The sequence below is a fragment of the Amblyomma americanum genome, chromosome 10 (genome assembly GCF_052857255.1).
Source record: "Amblyomma americanum isolate KBUSLIRL-KWMA chromosome 10, ASM5285725v1, whole genome shotgun sequence".
Classification (NCBI taxonomy): domain Eukaryota; kingdom Metazoa; phylum Arthropoda; class Arachnida; order Ixodida; family Ixodidae; genus Amblyomma; species Amblyomma americanum.
Window position 1 is genome coordinate 67,973,454 of NC_135506.1, and position 17,041 is coordinate 67,990,494.

At 45.3% G+C, this 17,041-nt stretch overlaps 1 protein-coding gene across 4 annotated transcripts in view; it reads right to left on the bottom strand.

Moving 5' to 3' along the window:
- The window catches only part of LOC144106971 (transmembrane protein adipocyte-associated 1 homolog), a 54,316-nt gene extending 37,513 nt beyond the window's left edge, over positions 1-16,803 (bottom strand). Inside the window, exons 1-7 of one of the 4 annotated variants that reach the window (XM_077639938.1) lie at positions 16,732-16,803; positions 12,681-12,928; positions 9,616-9,748; positions 4,586-4,675; positions 2,825-2,897; positions 2,662-2,741; positions 2,148-2,264 (exon numbers count right to left, since the gene is read on the bottom strand). In XM_077639938.1, the coding sequence (XP_077496064.1) occupies positions 2,148-2,264; positions 2,662-2,741; positions 2,825-2,897; positions 4,586-4,675; positions 9,616-9,748; positions 12,681-12,823 (636 nt within the window). In that variant the 5' untranslated portion in view covers positions 12,824-12,928; positions 16,732-16,803. Of the gene's footprint in view, positions 1-2,147; positions 2,265-2,661; positions 2,742-2,824; positions 2,898-4,585; positions 4,676-9,615; positions 9,749-12,680; positions 12,929-15,326; positions 15,434-16,644 lie in introns of those variants that run through there. The other 3 variants (XM_077639937.1, XM_077639940.1, XM_077639939.1) reach the window with 3 other exon arrangements.
- Positions 16,804-17,041: the final 238 nt, after the last annotated feature.

A 17,041-nucleotide genomic window follows, 5' to 3' on the forward strand; every position in this document is an offset into this window, starting at 1 on the left:
ATATTGTCAGGAGGTAGTGACAATGATGTGAAAAAACAGAGGAGCACATTAACGTGGAACAAAGTCGTTGCTGAAGTAACTATTGCCCATATATAAACTGAAGAATTTGACGACGCCGATAGCAACAAACGTGCTCGGTGGTCATCGAAGAGGAACCTTCGAGACAAGGCGCTAAAAGCAACTACAACAACCCAGAATAATTTTGAAATAGTTGCACCTGGTTGCAATCCTTGAAGATAACGCTGATCGCATCTCGTGTAACAAAGTGATATACCCGCTCGCCAACAGTTTTGAATTCGAACAAACAAGCAGTACAACAGTTTCGGCATTACTTCTCTCTCAAACAAGCATAGGTCGAATGCTTTAAGGAAAAGTACGGTCATAAAAACCAAGCAAAGACAATGCAAAATAAACACTGGAAGCACACTGGCGCCCACACTTATACACGGTCACCAGGCTTGTATTCCGTGTGGCGACGGTAGAACACGCAGAATACAGAATAGCCGGCGGAATACGCACAGGCCCCAAGCGAGAAAACGCGGTCAGCTTCGTCCCGGATTGAAGTGAAGATATGAAGTGCGGAAGGGGAGGTGTGCCCAAGGTGTGTCAAAAGATGAGTCACTTATCTGCTCTGGCTAGGCGCTGTCAGCACTGCTCTTAACTATGGCCTATATACCCCACCCTACCATTGTAAATGAATTTTCACAGAAAAGATGCAAGGGAGCTCAGGGGACCTGAACTGGAAAGCATACTTTGCTGCCTGAAGGCTGATAGAATGATGGGTTACTGGAAAAAGGTCCATTCTGTGACCCCCACCCCTTGAGAGGGGTTAATTCTTTTGTGCTTCTGTCTCCCAGCTTTGGCAGCATATACAGAGAAAGGTCTCGGCCCTACTTTTTGTTCGCGGAAGAAGGAATACTTTCATGTCAGAGTTGAATTTAGACACCTGGAGGGGAAATAGAAGTTACTTTCTTTTTGTGGTATTTAAGTGCTGCCATCTATCGACAGAAAAAGTTCAAATCTGAGTTGCCTTGTAGTTGGTCAGTCCTCTTAAGTTCCATCAGCCGGGCTGCAAGGCAAGCATTGGGTTTCACATCCTTATGTGACTCAAGGGCATCGAAACAGAGAGCGCCCCTTGCTAATGCCTCTGGCCCCAAAGGTGTAATTAATTGTTTGCCTTCTTGTATTCCACCCTGAGCTGAATTTTATCAAACTAATGCTTTCTTCACGACACTGGTAACACAGCAATCGCTCCACATGAGCAGGGTATCTTTCATGGCAGAACAGCCTCCTTCCCTCTTATTTATGATGGCGTCTCTGTAACGGCTGGTCCTGTAAAGCCCAGCAATGCTATCAAAGGGCAATGACCTAGCCAACCACCTAGAATGGGCAAGAAGCTCATGAGTTGAAAAACGCATCTTGTAGCTCAAGGGGTGGCGCGGGGATCAAATAGCGAAAATATCGAGAAAAAAAAAATCGAATTTTAGAAAATGCCATATATGGTATCTATAAGGTCTAATACCCCCAAAATTTTTCCCCCAAAATAGCCCAGAAGTGACTTTAAAATATGTTTTTGTGTGACCACAGGTAGCAAAAAACTGGCTGAAATTTCTGCGAAAAAGCCAGTTTTTTTAAAAGTGTTTTTTGACCTGACTGCCCTGCTTGCAGAAAGCATAGCATGACAATGGCTTCACAGATTTTCATAAATTTTGCTGTATTGCATTCCCTAAAAAATTCTTTATGCAGTGAAATTCTCATGCATCTGAATTACTTACCTTTTTCACTCTGTCACTATTTGACACGACAATAACGAGTGCATTATGCAAGCATGGATGTAAGATTCTGTGCAGAAAAAAATCAGGCTGCTAAAAATAATTAAAGGATGTCACTGCATCGTACATTTTTTTCTCGGGTAAAGCTTAAAGAGTTACTGCAGGCTCCAGCCATGTTGTGTTGCCACGCCAGGCTTTCTGCAATTTTGGTATAGCAACGAAGCATATAAAAATTTGTAATGACAAAACGACTTCAGGATATTTCAGTAAAATTTTGTACTTAAGCATTCAGTGGACTTTCCAATAAGTATGCCAAATTTCATTGCTCCCCACCAAAAGACAAAAAAATTCCAAAAAATGGGGGCTGCCACTCACCACTGCAAACAGGACTGAGCTGATGAACCAGAACAGCATGCCGCCATGCCCAAACAGCTGGAAGTTGCTGCCAGCAACATAGAATTTGTGGTCCGGTAGCACCAACTCAAGGACGCCCTTGAAAGCAGGATAGAAGCCTCCTTTTAATCAGTGTGTAACAGGTTCGGTTATCAAATCATCCTAGACGAGTGCTTACACATCGTTCGTCTGGCTGCCATTATCATCATTTTATACTTGACACACTATTTTCAGCATGCTGCCAGCCGCGACATTTTCCCCATACCAGCTGTGAACTCAGTGTGCACCCTTCAATGTGTACTGAAAAAGCTGCACGTGAATACAGTCAAACCTCGATACACCAAACACGGATATTACAAGTCATTGGCTATATTGAGCTATTCATAAATATTGCGAGAACGTATTAAGAATATTGTTACCTTAAGTGCAAGAACAATATTTCAACCAACAATCAGTGCACAAACAACACACAGGAAAAGTGGAAGACAACCCCCACCTGCGTGCCCGAGTAGAGCAGGGCCACAAACGAAGTCACCATGAGGACCCTCTGGATGCTAGTGCGGCTATCAAGGTGGCCTGGACAAAGGGAAAGGGGGCCGTGAGCCAAACCATCCCAGCGTCTGGCAGCCCTTCCTGCGAGACCGGCTTAACGTACGCACCAAAGGCGAGGCCAAAGATGAGCACACTCATCTCGGTGGAGAGGAGGAAGAAGCGCACAGCCACCCATAGGACCTGCAAAGGCAATGCACGCGGCAGGTTGACGTCCCAGGCACGAAGCTGCTGCACCTTATCGCTAATGGTGACAATTATATCGCCTAATTTTCATTAGCTAAGCCATTTCAGCTAAAAAAAATCATTCTTCACCTTCATCATACAATAACTCTCCTTAACAGCCGTTTAACGGTACAATTATTTTCCTTTATTTTTCTCCTTTTCTGTTATGCGAAATTCTTTTTATTATTATTTGTTATTTGTCTACTTTGTACTGGATTAAAGACCGTTATACTTAGTGGCACGGGCCGAGAGACTTTTTTTTCCCAATTCTTTTTTCTCAGTCCCACCTTAGTATTAGTCCTGCGCATGCATCCCCAAAACAACAAAAAACAATGTCCCAGCCCATCCATACCACCAGACGTTTACATCCACAGTCAAAAGTTTCCAGAACACAATATCAGCAAAAAACAATAAAAAAAATACTTGGCTGCATCCCAGTCTTTGCACACAGCTGTATGCCGCCCAATTCTCAAGAGTGCAAACTGGGGTGGCCGCATGAAAGGAGCTAAATTTCTGTGCCAGTCATTTTACAAACTTCTGACAACGGATGTACGCACAACAAGCAGAGGTCAAGAGCCAACACCCACCCTGAACTACATTGATCTCCACTGTCAAAGAAAACCATTTCATACAACAGCCAAAAATGCAGTGATTTACTTGTGCACTCTTGATTCTTGGTACTGCGAGGTCTTCGCTATACTCACCAAACAAACCCATCACTACCCCATTACACTACTTACGTTTCTTTCTTTAAAGTTGGCATTACTCTACTCAACACACAGCACAAAAATAAAAAAAAACTACTGCAGAAAGAGAAAAAAAACAGGCTTCTACTTATACCTCACTTTTTGTGACAAAAAATGAACTGGTAGCAGGTTACTAACCTGATGGCAACAATGTTGTGTCGCTCTGATCTACATCAACCATTATTAAAGGGCAACTGCGTCATTTTTTGAGAATACCACGACATTGAAGGATTTGAATCTAATATAGGCTGCAGGTAAAGCATGCCAAACTTTATTTGTGCTGGCATTTAAAATGCTGACGTAGTCGACGATTAAACCTCAGGCTTCTCCTTACAGCACTGCAGGAGTGCGGAGAAGCTCGGTGTGACACCTTACAGTAGGTAAGATTTTAAATTTCCACTGCCATCAACCACAGCCTGCCGTGAGTAGCCTGGCGTGAGGCGGGCTTTGCCTTCAGTGGCGTTGGTTTTCTTCGTTCAAAGCAAGTGTTACTGGTGCAAGAGAGCGAGGTGCTTCTGTACCTCCCACTCGCGCTATATGCATCGTATCCGGCGCGCCGGCGTACAAAAATAATCGGAGAGCGTTTGGCTTCCAAGACTTCCGGAACATCTTCAAGCTGACTGCCCTTCCTTACTCGCATTAATAAGTGGATGAAAACTTTTTTTTTTTCCAATTATGCTATCCCCAAATTACAGCTCTTATTATATGCGGGTGTGTATTATACGTGGGTTTTCACGGAAGGTCACCATTTCAAATGCTAGCGCAAAAGAATTTGGCATGCTTTATCAGCAAGTTTCACACATTCCACTCCTTAAGCTCGTAAAATTCCAAAATCTATGCAGCTGCCATTTAAGCTGGAATAGAAATGAAACCAGAGTCATGTTGCTCCCTTGAGCTCACCTTGTCAGCTATTCCACCAGCAGGAGCAGCTGCATTGACTGTCATGGACACAACACATCGGATGACACTCATCACAGCATTCAGGGACACCTGCAACAAATTGCAAACACTTCAATTGCTGCAGCAAAACGGCCGTATGATGTACAATGTTCATTTCATTTTTAAGTTCAGAGCACTTTACTGCATCACAAACAGTAGCCGAGTGAGTGCTATGGAAACAAGAAAAAGGCTGCAGCAAAAAATCATAGCCAAAAAGCAGTTGTGATGAAATATTTTTGCATGACTATTGTGGGAACCTGCCCTGCAGCCCCCTGAGCTTGCTTTCCCGCGAGGCACCGTGCAGTGGCGGTCTCACCTCGAGGCTGAGCGCATTCCCTTGTGAGTTACATTAACTGGCAAGAGAGGGCGCCAGCATCACTGCGCGGAGACTGCCAAAGCCCGCGCGCGGGAGAGGGGGCAGGGGGGCTTCGGCTGGGATCGTCGGCGCAAGCAGACGTGTCGCTCGCGGCTCTGCTCTTCGCCGGCGGGGCGAAGAAGCGACGGGGAGACAGGCTCCCGTACTCGTCCCGTCCGGCCTGCGGAGTTTATATCCCTTGCCCTAGCACGGGCGAACATTCGCTCGGAACCTTGCTGGTGAGTCGGACGACCTTGATTCATTAGCGTACCTTGTTGCTAGCTGGCGTTATTGTTGCTGTAGCAATAAATGCCAGTTTGTGTCAGCCAATGTGTCGTTCCTTTGTTCCCCCAGAGCCAGGCCCGCCGTGGTCGGCGTGCGCTCGGTAGCGTACGCGACCACGGGGTGGGGTCCGGGTGGCTTTGAACCGTGTCAGCCGCGATTGAGTGGGGAGAACGTACTTATCCCCCCCCCCCCTCCATGCAAAAGTACAGTACTACTGACCGCGTAAACATAGCAGTATCAGGCACAGCCTTAGGCACCTACTGGCTGCGCTAACCAGGTCAAGACTCCTTAAAACTGCATGATGTGAGAGACGCATGTGATTGGCTGTAGCTTTCAGTCCAGCGATGCCATTTTCCATCCGACACCGCTACCATGCGGAGAAGCCAGCATTAGGTACAACACTGGACACGTGGTGAAACTAACTTAGCTGACCGAAGGCTACCGGCGGCTCTCACCAGGCCTTCTTCGCTCGCATTGCGTCGTTCACCCTGCTGCTAATGGCGTTAAAGAAAACCCAACAGTTATCTTAGTCTTAATGAAAAATTTTTGCGTTTACAGTGCACTGGTAACATGATTAGGCCGCTTATGCTAGTCAGTCCCTAATTACAAAGCACCATCTGCGGCAGCTATGATGCAAAGCATGCTAGGTCTAGCGACATGCAGCAAGCAGTGCGCTGCCGGTAAGCTAGCAGGTGGTGCGTCGTTGCAAAACGCGTGTCCCCAGCATTGATGCACCATACTCTTACTCCTAGGTTGGAAGTTATCATATTCTTTGCTGACTTTTATATATTGAATTATCAATGTATCGAACTGATCCCCTTCAAGTTCGATATATTCGGGACCGACTATGGGCACCGTGCAGGAACCCAGGGGGCAGCACTCTCGGCGAACAGGCAGCGCTGCCGGTGGCCGCCGGAGCAGATGCGTTGGGAGAGTCGCGGCCGCCTGGGCCGGGCGCGCGCCCAGTATGGGGCGGCCGTTGGAAAGTTTTCGGGATTGTTGCAGCGAAGTGGTAGCGATTTGGCCTAGTTGGAGTGACACAGAGATAAATAAACAGTGCGGGAACATGAGGACACCACACAGGGACATGGACGAGCCCTGGCTTTATGCTGGGCGTTTGTTTCCAAGCAGCAAAGAACGAGAAACAGAGCAGATGACTCAAGGAGAAGGGTGCCCAAGGGCAAGAAGCAAAACACAGCAACGAACTGAAAGGGAGGGGATAAAAAATACGGTGAAGAAAGAAGTAGAAAAATACAGAACAAGATTTGTGGCACCCCCCACATGTACAACGCAACACAAAGCCAGCCACAAGCAAGTCGATCAAGTGGGACAGCCGGATTTTTGTGAGAGGAGGGGACGTACTTAGGCAAAAGCTGCAAAAATGAAAATAAAAATAACGCTGCGAAGGAAGCGGCGGTGGAGAAAGAAGGAAATGGTAGGGAAGAAAAAGAGGAATGAACGGAGGGGCAGCTGAAACGGAGAAAAGATACCAGAAGCTGACGAAAGGCCTGAAAATTCGCGTACGTCGGCCAGATAGGCTCATAGAAAGCGGCATCTCCCTGCCTGTGAGAATAATTGAGATAACTGACGTAGTAGATTGGCGGAATTTTTTCAAAGGCTTCAATTATCTCTCCGGTGGGTCGGATTCCTCTTCTCCTGATGACAGAATAGTTTTTAAAGGACGTACGGCATGTAGTGGCGGTCTTCGCAGCGAATCTCAATAAGACGCCCTTTGATCATTCTCTCCACACTGCACTGGTATGCGCACAGGGAGTGGCTGATCCAGTATACTAGGTTGACCCTTTAATTACAAATGTTCCAATTGGACCATACGAATTTAAATTTTTGTATTTGCCTTCAAGATGCGACCTTTCTTTAAAATTTTTGTTTTCGCATCTGTATGATGATGGAGGAAATAACTGTAACTATAAAATTTCGTATCGTTTTATTTAAAGACTGTATTATTATTGGAAAATGGAACCATTTTATTTATCCTCTGTCGGAGCCGAGTGTTTGTGGGGCCCTTCCTGGAAAAAAAAATGTTACAATAAACAAAAGAGAGCGAAAGCACTGAAGAACACTTGATGATATTGTGACCAAACCACGGGTTAACTGAGCGTTATGTAAAAACTACCTACGTTGGCGCGCGCCACCAGACGCGTTATGTGGTTCCTAGAGCACGCCCTTTCGTTCTGTCGGGTAGGCTAAATGAGAGCACAAAATACGAGGGCATTATTGCCGAATAGCTCGATTTTTTCAGATGGTGAGAAAAATTACGAATGCAGGGGTTTGTGAGTGCCTTCTTTTTCTCTTTTGGGAACAACGTCATGCGGCGAATCCTGACATGATTGCGTGCTCAGTGCCCGTCGGGACGAGAGCCACTCACTGTTCCCGTCGCTTCGGATCGTAGAATTTGTCTGGGGACGTGAGAAACATTGTCCCTGGGGAGTTCAAGTATGTGCTATCGTAGACTGCTGCGCAGCAATTGATCTGTAACCAAAGAATATTCCCAAAGCAACGAGCGATGGAAGAATACAACGCATTCCCGCATTCCCGGCAGTTATGCAGCATCTGAGTGGCGCGGGCCGGCGCGCGTCTCCCACCCGGTCCGCCCTTTCCGCAGCGAGGGGCGCGCGCATCGCACCGGAGTTACTCCTGCACGGTGCCTATATAACCTCTGTCCTTTCCAATAAAATCTCAACTGAGAGTCTGCGCCTCTCTTGTCTTCACCTTATACCCATCTGTCTTTCTTTTTGCACTGCCTCTTCGTTGAAAATGAACTATAACCAACTTACCCAAATGTCCATTCCTCCGTATGCTGTACGCTTCAGGTTAGATTCTGAGGCACTGCTCAGCCAAACTTAGCACTTAGAAAACCATGGGACAAGCCAGGAGGTGAAATGTTAACAGAGTGTAATTATGCCACAGTACAAGTTTCCCGAACGGCAGGACCCCACCCAAGCACTTTTGCCTGTCCCTTCCAGTTTGAAATGTCGCTCAGCAGCTGCATTTCGTCTTGGCATTTTTAGTAGTAGTAGTTTATTAAAATAATAATAAAAAAAGGAGAAGATTTTTGCTAGCACTGGCATCTGCCATCGATACTGAAGCACCTGAGCTGGGGCAGTGGAAATAAAGGTTTGGTTTATTAGGTTTGGTTTGGTTTGGTTTCGTTTATGTGGGTTTAACGTCCCAAAGCGACTCAGGCTATGAGAGATGCTGTAGTGAAGGGCTACGGAAATTTCGCCCACCTGGGGTTCTTTAACGTGCACTGACATCGCACAGTACATGGGCCTCTAAAATTTCGCCTCCACCGAAATTCAACCGCCACGGCCGGGATCGAACCCGCGTCTTTCGGGTCAGCAGCCGAGCGCCATAACCACTGAGCCACCGCGGCGGCTGGTTTATTAGGTTTTAATGTCGCAAAGCGACTCAGGCTATGAGGGACGCCGCAGAGAAGGGCTTTGGAAATTTCGCCACCTGGAGTTCTTAAACGTGCAGTGACATCGCACAGCACACGGGCCTCTAGAATTTCGCATTAATAGAAATTCCGCCGCCGCGGCCGGGATCGAACCCGCGTCCTTCGGGTTAGCAGCCAAGCACCGTAACTACTGAGCCACCGCAGCGGGTAGTGGAAATAAAGTATAGCAGGCAGAATAGAGAAATGAAATGAAAGTGGTGAGGGGAAAAGAAGAGAGGATGGGAGAGAGGTAATATACACAAACTATTTACACAGTAAGAAATGTGTACAGGTTGCACGTGTGATTTCTTCAGTTTCATTTTTTTGGTGCCGGTGAAACCCCTGCTAGCTACGAATCACCTGTGTTGCTTTGTGCAAATGCATAAGCCTGCGAGCTCCGAGCAACTGCCTTTCTGTCTTTGTCGCGCGCACCTCCCAGGACCATGCTTGAGTGCAAATGAAGATTATTACCATTATTACCTGTGGCACCATCTATAGCCACACTTATTCAACAGCTCAAGCAGTATAGCAGGCCCCCTTTTTGTTCTCTCTCTCAAAGAAAGAAGATAGGCACCAAAACAGTAGACAGAGCAATGGAGTTCAATCAAGGGAGCAATTACTCACTAGCATCCACCTGGCTACACAGGAAAGCTAGCAAAAGAAAGGTAGAGAGGCAATCTTTTCCACCCTGGGGAGTTTCCCGAACACATTCTGAACACTAGCAAAGCAGTTGTGTATGACAAACCACTCTACAAAAACATGACAGCAGCATTACTAAACCAGAGGAATATTTAAAAGAAAAAGGACAACTATGCTGTCGGAACACCTTCCAGTTGTCCTAGTTTCACTTCTCAGTGCCCAGAACAGCGTTGCTTGACAACAGGGAAGACTCACAAGGATGTAGAACGTGGAGAAGATGGGACTGCTGGTGGCACGAAGTTTGAGTCGAGCCCGGTTGAAGCGGAGCGCCATAAACAGCAGGAACAGCACGTTGGGCACCAGGATGCTCAGATCCCACATGCGAACGCTGCAATATGAATGAAGAACATCCCATTAAGCTCTGATCCCATTGCGTTCTCACGCAGCTGCAAAGAAACTAAAGCATGTCACATGCTAAGTAGTGAATGCACGGGCTTCCAGCACTGCACAGCAGAGTATGCTGATGTGGGCTGCAGTGAGTACCTCCTCACATCTGTCACTTGAACCACTCAAAGAATACACGCAGCAGCTCTGAACCTCAACCTTTCAAGCTGATTCAACTGGAGAGGAAGGGAGAGGTGGTGGGAAGTTAAAACACGAAAAGATACTGGTCGGCTACCTCGCACTGGGGAAAGGGATGATACGGTATGCGGGGTTTAATTTTTTTGCTGACCGATTTATTAGCAGTTACTGATCGATTTATTAAATTATGCATTGATGAAATGATCGACTCATTGTAAGATTAACTGACTGGCTGACTGATTTATTCATTTATTCATTAAATGAATGAGTCAGTGGGTGAGAGGGTAAGTCAGTGGGTTATTGGGCAGGTCAGTGATTGATAGTTTTTGAGCCAATGGTGATGTGGAGGGTCAGTGAGTGAGTGAGACTGGTATTGTATGGTAAGTTTCATGTCCCAAAACTGCACATGGGCCATAAGGGCACATGAGCTTTGAAGTCTTCCACTTCGACTTCAAAGTAATTTAGACCACCGGGGGTTGTTTAGCATGCACTGACATCACGTCACATACAGGCGTTTTTCCATTCAGCCTCTACCGAAATGCTGTCATTAAGGCCAGGATGCAATTCCACCCACCGCAGTGGCTCAGTAGTTAGGACACTCGGCTACCGAGCCAAAGAACCTCGGCTCATAGCCAGCTGCAGCGGCCGCGTTTCGAAGGAAACTAAACGCAACAGGTGCCCATGTACTGTGTGATGCCGGAGCACACTAAAGATCCCACGTGGTCGAAATTATTTTTGAGCCTCTTTCTCTCTTCCTTCTTCTACCCTTTCTTTCAAGTGTTGAGAAGCACAAGTTACTGTGCCCTTTCCTCTCGTCAAAAAACTTGGGATCAGTAGCTGAACACCATAGACACTAAGCCACTGCAGTGGGCGCACAGAGGAAAAAGGATGGGGAGGTATATAGGGGCAGAGAAAAGAGAGAATGCAGAGGACAGACACTGATTCAATGATGCCCTTTCGATACTTGCATCATTTTTACAAGTGTGTTAAGTTATTTCATAATGTGATAAGAGAATGATTGCAGTACAGGGTGTGCCAAGAAGGCAGAGACCAAGGTATGTGATACTGTGCATGCAAGAATTGCACAGTGTATATGAGGAAATTACAAATTTTAAAGCTGATAAAGTAAGAGTTTTTTTGGGGGGCTGCATTCTTATAACTGCATAAAATCTGACTGGACACAAGGCACCAATCTTTAGAATACCAAAATTTTTAGTGGACGTCCATAAAAATTTGCCGTGGTAGATTTGTGATTAACCAGCTAACTGCACATTTCTTGCATAAACTTTGCTTTCTTGTTGCACCTCACATGGTAACTAATTACTGGCAGTAAATATCCATTACAGATGAGTATTTCCAACTGTGTTGACAGAGAATGTACACGGTGACATAAGATAAGGTTATAATTCGGCTCTTTTGACTACTTATATTATCTGCATGCCTGCCCTAACTAGGGTTGTGGTGAGCACAAAAAGCATTTAACGTTCACTGCTAAAAGCCTCTGATAAAATTTTCTTCAAATCACTTTGTAATTTGGGTGGAAAATTGCAACAACTGCCCGCTTGTCATTTAATTTAAGGCACTTTTGTGAGGCTACTGGCCCACATATTTAACAAATTAACTTCCACCTATGTTAATAAAAAATTTTATAAACGCCTGGAAAGAGCCATGAAGTGCCTGCGAGACAAATGCTGCCCTGTCCACTCCAAACAAGAGAGGTTGTGAGGTAAATGACCTGCGATTAGTTACTACCATATGCATGTAGTGTTTCAGATGCCATTCTGTCAAACAGACTGATTTCTCTAGTTCCACAACAGCTAAGTTATGAAGTAGCAAATTACAGTTGATTACAATGCTTTAGAGGAATCTACACAAATTCTGAAAAAAAAAAAAACAGTTATTCTTCAATAGTACTGATAATTATCTCTTTTTCCTTGAAAATGCCACTTCTGTAGACTTCTTTTGCCTAAAGCCATACTGACAACCAGCCAACATTAAATGTTTCACTAAAAATTTATTTTAAGACGCATAGTTTTTAAATCCTTCAACTCTCCTGGCAGAACCAAAACCAGCCTATAACCGAATACATCAGTCGAAGTAACACCCTTGCGAACAACAACGACCTTGGGAATCTGCACTTTACTAAAAAAACCCCAGAAAACCAAAGTTAAAAACACATGGTAATACCTGGGCTTACACATCAATGACAAAGTTGAAAGCATAGATTTGAAAGCCACCTCTGTCCTCGTGCTTTCACAGTTTTCAAGTTTGTGAAAAGAGATATTTTTCGTTCCATACCTTGCAAAAAACAATGGCTCTGAAACATTTGGTATTTTTAGGCATATCCTACGGGGCCTATGAAAGAACAGTGGAGTGCATGCATGAAATGTTAGTAATTAAATTATTAACCTAATTTGAAAGGTCCCAGCTACTAATCACTCTGCCAGTCTTCATTATACTGCTAATGAAAGTTTTAGATTTCAAATTCAAACCAAGAAAGACTGTAATTAAAGTCCTCCTGTGCAGCACTTTTCTCTGGCACATTCAGAACGGCTACGTAATATGGCATCATTTGGAATACCTATGCTCCATGAAATTAGGTTCAGTGCAGCACGTCTTCAACACCGGAAGGCCTCTGAAGAAGACAAGGAAGCGCTGTGCCAGAACAATACGCTCAGCAGCTATTCACACAGGAAGCTTGTGAGAGCCGCCTTGAGCAAGGAGAGTTGCTCACTTACTGAGAGCCTGGGATCTCGTGGTAGAGGACCCACTTGCAAAAGTACTCTGGCTCCAGCACAGCCGGGGTGGGTGATGGTGATGTGACATTGAAGTAGCTGGAAGTGGTGCTGGGCACATCACTGCCCAGCATGTCGTCCGTCATCTTGGCTGAGTCGTGTGACCACAGGCGCACAGTGTTCAGGTCAGTGATGACGTCATTGCTGGCCCACAACTAACTGCTTCAAGTCAGGAAGGGGGCTGGCAACCACTGCCACAGACGGGTAAAATGAACTTTTAGTCGCATGAAAATGACATACCCTCTGCATTAAGAAAGAATTGCAGCCATCCGCAGTGCATTGGCATATTAGACAGCATCACGCAAATAAAGCGAAAGCTGTTCTAACATATATAAAAAAAAAAGAGGGGGGGGGGGGGGGGGGTTCCTGAAGCACTAATGCATCACAAGAAAAGAGACTCATTTTACTTTCGGGCTAAGTCTCCCACTTTTTGCACTCATGCCAACAAAAAACTACATAATGCAATAAATTTACTCTAGTAAAGGTTGGAAACAGAAGCAACCACGAGGCAAAAAAGAATGAGTAAAAATCCCAATTGGTAGCTCGCAATTCAATTAAACCTAGGTGCTGCTACAAAAATGTGTAAAATTTCCTCTTGGCCTCCATTATGCCTGCTCCAGAACTATCCAGACGATCTTTGTGAACCAACCACACAACATCAAGTGGAATTGCAAAATATGAAAAGCAGAAACTTCTTAAAACCCAAAAATCTTACCTACAACTATAAGACCTTACATGCAAATGCAGAGCAATTAAATGCCAGCCCATGTATTTCTGTTTACCCGTAGACACAGCTCACCATGATAGCATGGCTTTTTTATGCTTAAACCATTTTGTGTTCAGCAAATCTCACAGCTAGCTCAAGACCGTAAACATATAGACACGCACAGAATACGAACGAATGCAGTAAGCCTCAATGGGGTTGCAATCGGCACACGTTCCTTTTCAAAACAATAGTGAATAGCAAGCACAATGTCACGTTTTCCCTCTGATGGTCCTGTACGAGGAAAACACTGTCCTGTAGTGGTGGCAATAGGTAGCACCGCAGGATAACAAAGGCTTGAAAGCAAACTGTTTATAAGGCCGAACTTGTGCTAACGGTGACAAGGAAGTGTTGAATGGAGGCACGAGTAAGATCCTTGTAATCAAAGTATTGTACAGTAAGTATGAGAATAGGGAGTATGTCCTATTGTTCTTCCGCCCAGTGCACATGCATTTCTCATATGATGTGTATTCTCTTTTCCTTTATCACTCAGTGGCAGCTATAGCAACATGAATGGTTGCTGTAGTCAAGATAAGACTGGCCATGGCTGGCAACTGCGTTTGGTTTAAAGGAAGCTTCCAGATAACATGCTCACACCATTGTAAACAGTCCTAGATTCTGTATAACCAGCAGCATGTGATAATAATGCTTTGTTAAAGGGCCACTGAGGCTAGGCAGATCTCTGAGACTAAACACCACCATTCACTTCAAGCCAGTGAGCATGGAGTCCATTTTCATCATCGAACTCATGAGTTTGAACAGAGTGGTGTGGAAAAAAAATGTTTCAATTATAAGTCAAACTTCCGCAACAATAAATGTCTTTTGCTGCACAACAAACATCAACATAGCCACAAAGGGCCAAAGAATAAATTTTTTAACACGAACAAAAACTGAATGAAGTTGCCTTCGGTGTCGTGTTATCATTCTCATGGAGTGCAAAGAACACACAAGACAACTGGCCCTGTGCAGCAAACAAAATGATAAGGCCAATACATACAGCGATGAACAAAGAACACTCTTAAGGAAAGCAAACGCACCAAAACAATGTGGCATTGAAGAACGGCATAGCACACAAGCACCTCCCTTACGTTTGAGAGACCAAAAAACAATGGCAAAGTGCTTTCAAGACATGTGTCATAAAAAAGAAAAGCCACCATTTACACTGTCTCAGCTACAAGCCTTTCTGCAAATAACTCTCCACAATGGGTGGTGATATGCAGAAACCTATCATTAACACAAGTACCAAGAGAACAGTCTGATCAAATGCAATGAGAATTTAATGACAATATCAACTCAGCCAATCATGTGCAAGTTCTAGACAATAAAATCGGCAGACAGATTTCAAGATGAAAGCGTTTTCTTGATTGCACAAAATATGGTTTGCTCATATCGAACAAAAATTTGCATGGGCAACAGCATTTAGGAGTGTGAAAGCTTTTTCCCCTCCCCAAAATAGTATTCAGGTGTTGGTAACTGAGCTAGACTGAGAAACCCGAACATTATGGCCTTTGAATTAGTAGAGTAAAGAAATCAAATCACACGCACTTAACTAATGGCTTATGTGAATAGTGGTTTCGCACAGGAGCTCATGGAACACCACTTCCCATCACTTTGGCCATTTTCGTGTCTTCCTTGTGTTACAAGACGTCTCCCATGAGAAAAACCTAGCTCCCTGTATCGAAACTGCACCAACTCTGCCTATGTGCCAGCACCACGCAAGATTTGATGACCTTCGTCCCCACTGTGAATGAACTATGAAATGGCGGGATATGTGCAGTAATTCTTAATACTCTATCTATCCTCTCAACACAATTGTGAAGACTTACTGTGCAGCCAGAGATGGTGGGCTGTGTTACTGGGAAGCATCACTGAGAGCTGTGCACTTTGTCATGTTGTGCTGTACGGCTTCAGACAGTGGATTTGATTTGTCTTGAACCCACACGCAGCTACCTATGATGTTTTTAAATAACACTGGCTTTCTGGGATGATGATAGAAGATACGAACCCACATGTGACTGTGGGGAACGGGCAAAGCAATTACCGGCACGTTTATTGTTAAGGGTAGCACTACCTATGTCTAAACATGATCCGTCTCCGCTATCGCAGCAAAAATGTGGGTGAAATGACGCGCGAAGCATTGCCGCGACGATTCCGGGTACGCGCAGCTCACATAACCTTCAGTGTGAAAATGCCCAGACACAAGCCGTCGGCTGAGACTGCTGAGAGCGTACAGCAGTCGCGAATGCCAAAAGATAGCGATGACCCCCAGGAATGGTTGCCCTATCAGCCAGACGGTCGGGCCAGCGCAGAGACATGTGTACGGAAAGAAAGGATGATTGACGCCTGAACAACACGCCCACAGCTGGGGCCGCTTTTATCGGCGCATTTGCATAAAGTATCAATGAATTGCAGGGACATACAGGGTGTACCACAGAGAACCAGCAGTGTTGGCAACCGCGCTATTTCAGCCTACAATTTGGCACAATGTGGCAGAGGTTTTAATCACTTTGACAGCTCTAGGTTCGAAACTCCCCTCGGCAAACTTAGAACGGACGAGGGAATTCGCCCAGTCTCGAACCGCCAGGTAACGTCACGAACCTCCAGCCAAATATACAACGAAGATCAAAGTTGTATCGAATGTCAGCGCAAGCAAAGGCAAAACAAGCAAGCAGCAGCCGCTGTGAAACAACGATCATACGCGCGTAAAAGCGCCACCTCTTACGTAACCGCCCTCCCTTCGAACTGCCGAGACGCAGAAACTGGGGCAACGATTTCTGCTTTCAAGGCAATGCCACCTCCTTTGTGAGCTAAGGCAGGGAGCGGGGGAAACTGCAACCTAACTGCGCCTCCGCGCTTCAGCGAGCCGCAACAGCCAGCTGTCAGTAGGGGACTGTGTATGATTCCGCGTTTAAGGCCCAGAAGAGCTCTCCAACGACAGTTGAACGCAGCAGCACCCAGTAAACAATTTTTCTCGAAACGTCATATACACTTGCAGTGATCGAAAAGAAAAACAGCTTTCTCACATGCAGTGTTTAAAACCAAGAGCCTAAAGCGGGACCATAGGCTTAAGCGCACGAGAGAGCAAGTAGGTGGATGAATAGGAAAGTTTCCGTTAACTAACAAGTAAACAAAGTGGGTAGTTACCTCCGACTCAAGGCAAGCAGCTCCAATAGCCCAAAAGCGAAGTAGCTGACACAAAGGAGAATAAATACACGCAATCGGGACAAGTACCTCCGAAACTTCGATCAGCTGAAAGCAAACGCCAGACCACGCACAATGTTGGGAGTCGAAACATGTGACACCAAGCTTATACGAAAGTACGGCACAAACAAATAATTTCTTTAGTTAAAGCACAAACTTTGGCCAGATATAATAATATATTGGTTAAAACACAATATGCATCACCTAAATATTTTGTTTTGTTTGCATATAGTTTGTTGTCACTAAAAGAAGTTTCGCTTTTGCGGAGCAGTTTTGGCGCGTACTTTGAGTTTGCTTGTATGTACAGTCGTGCACAAAAGTGGAGAGGCCGCGCTAACGG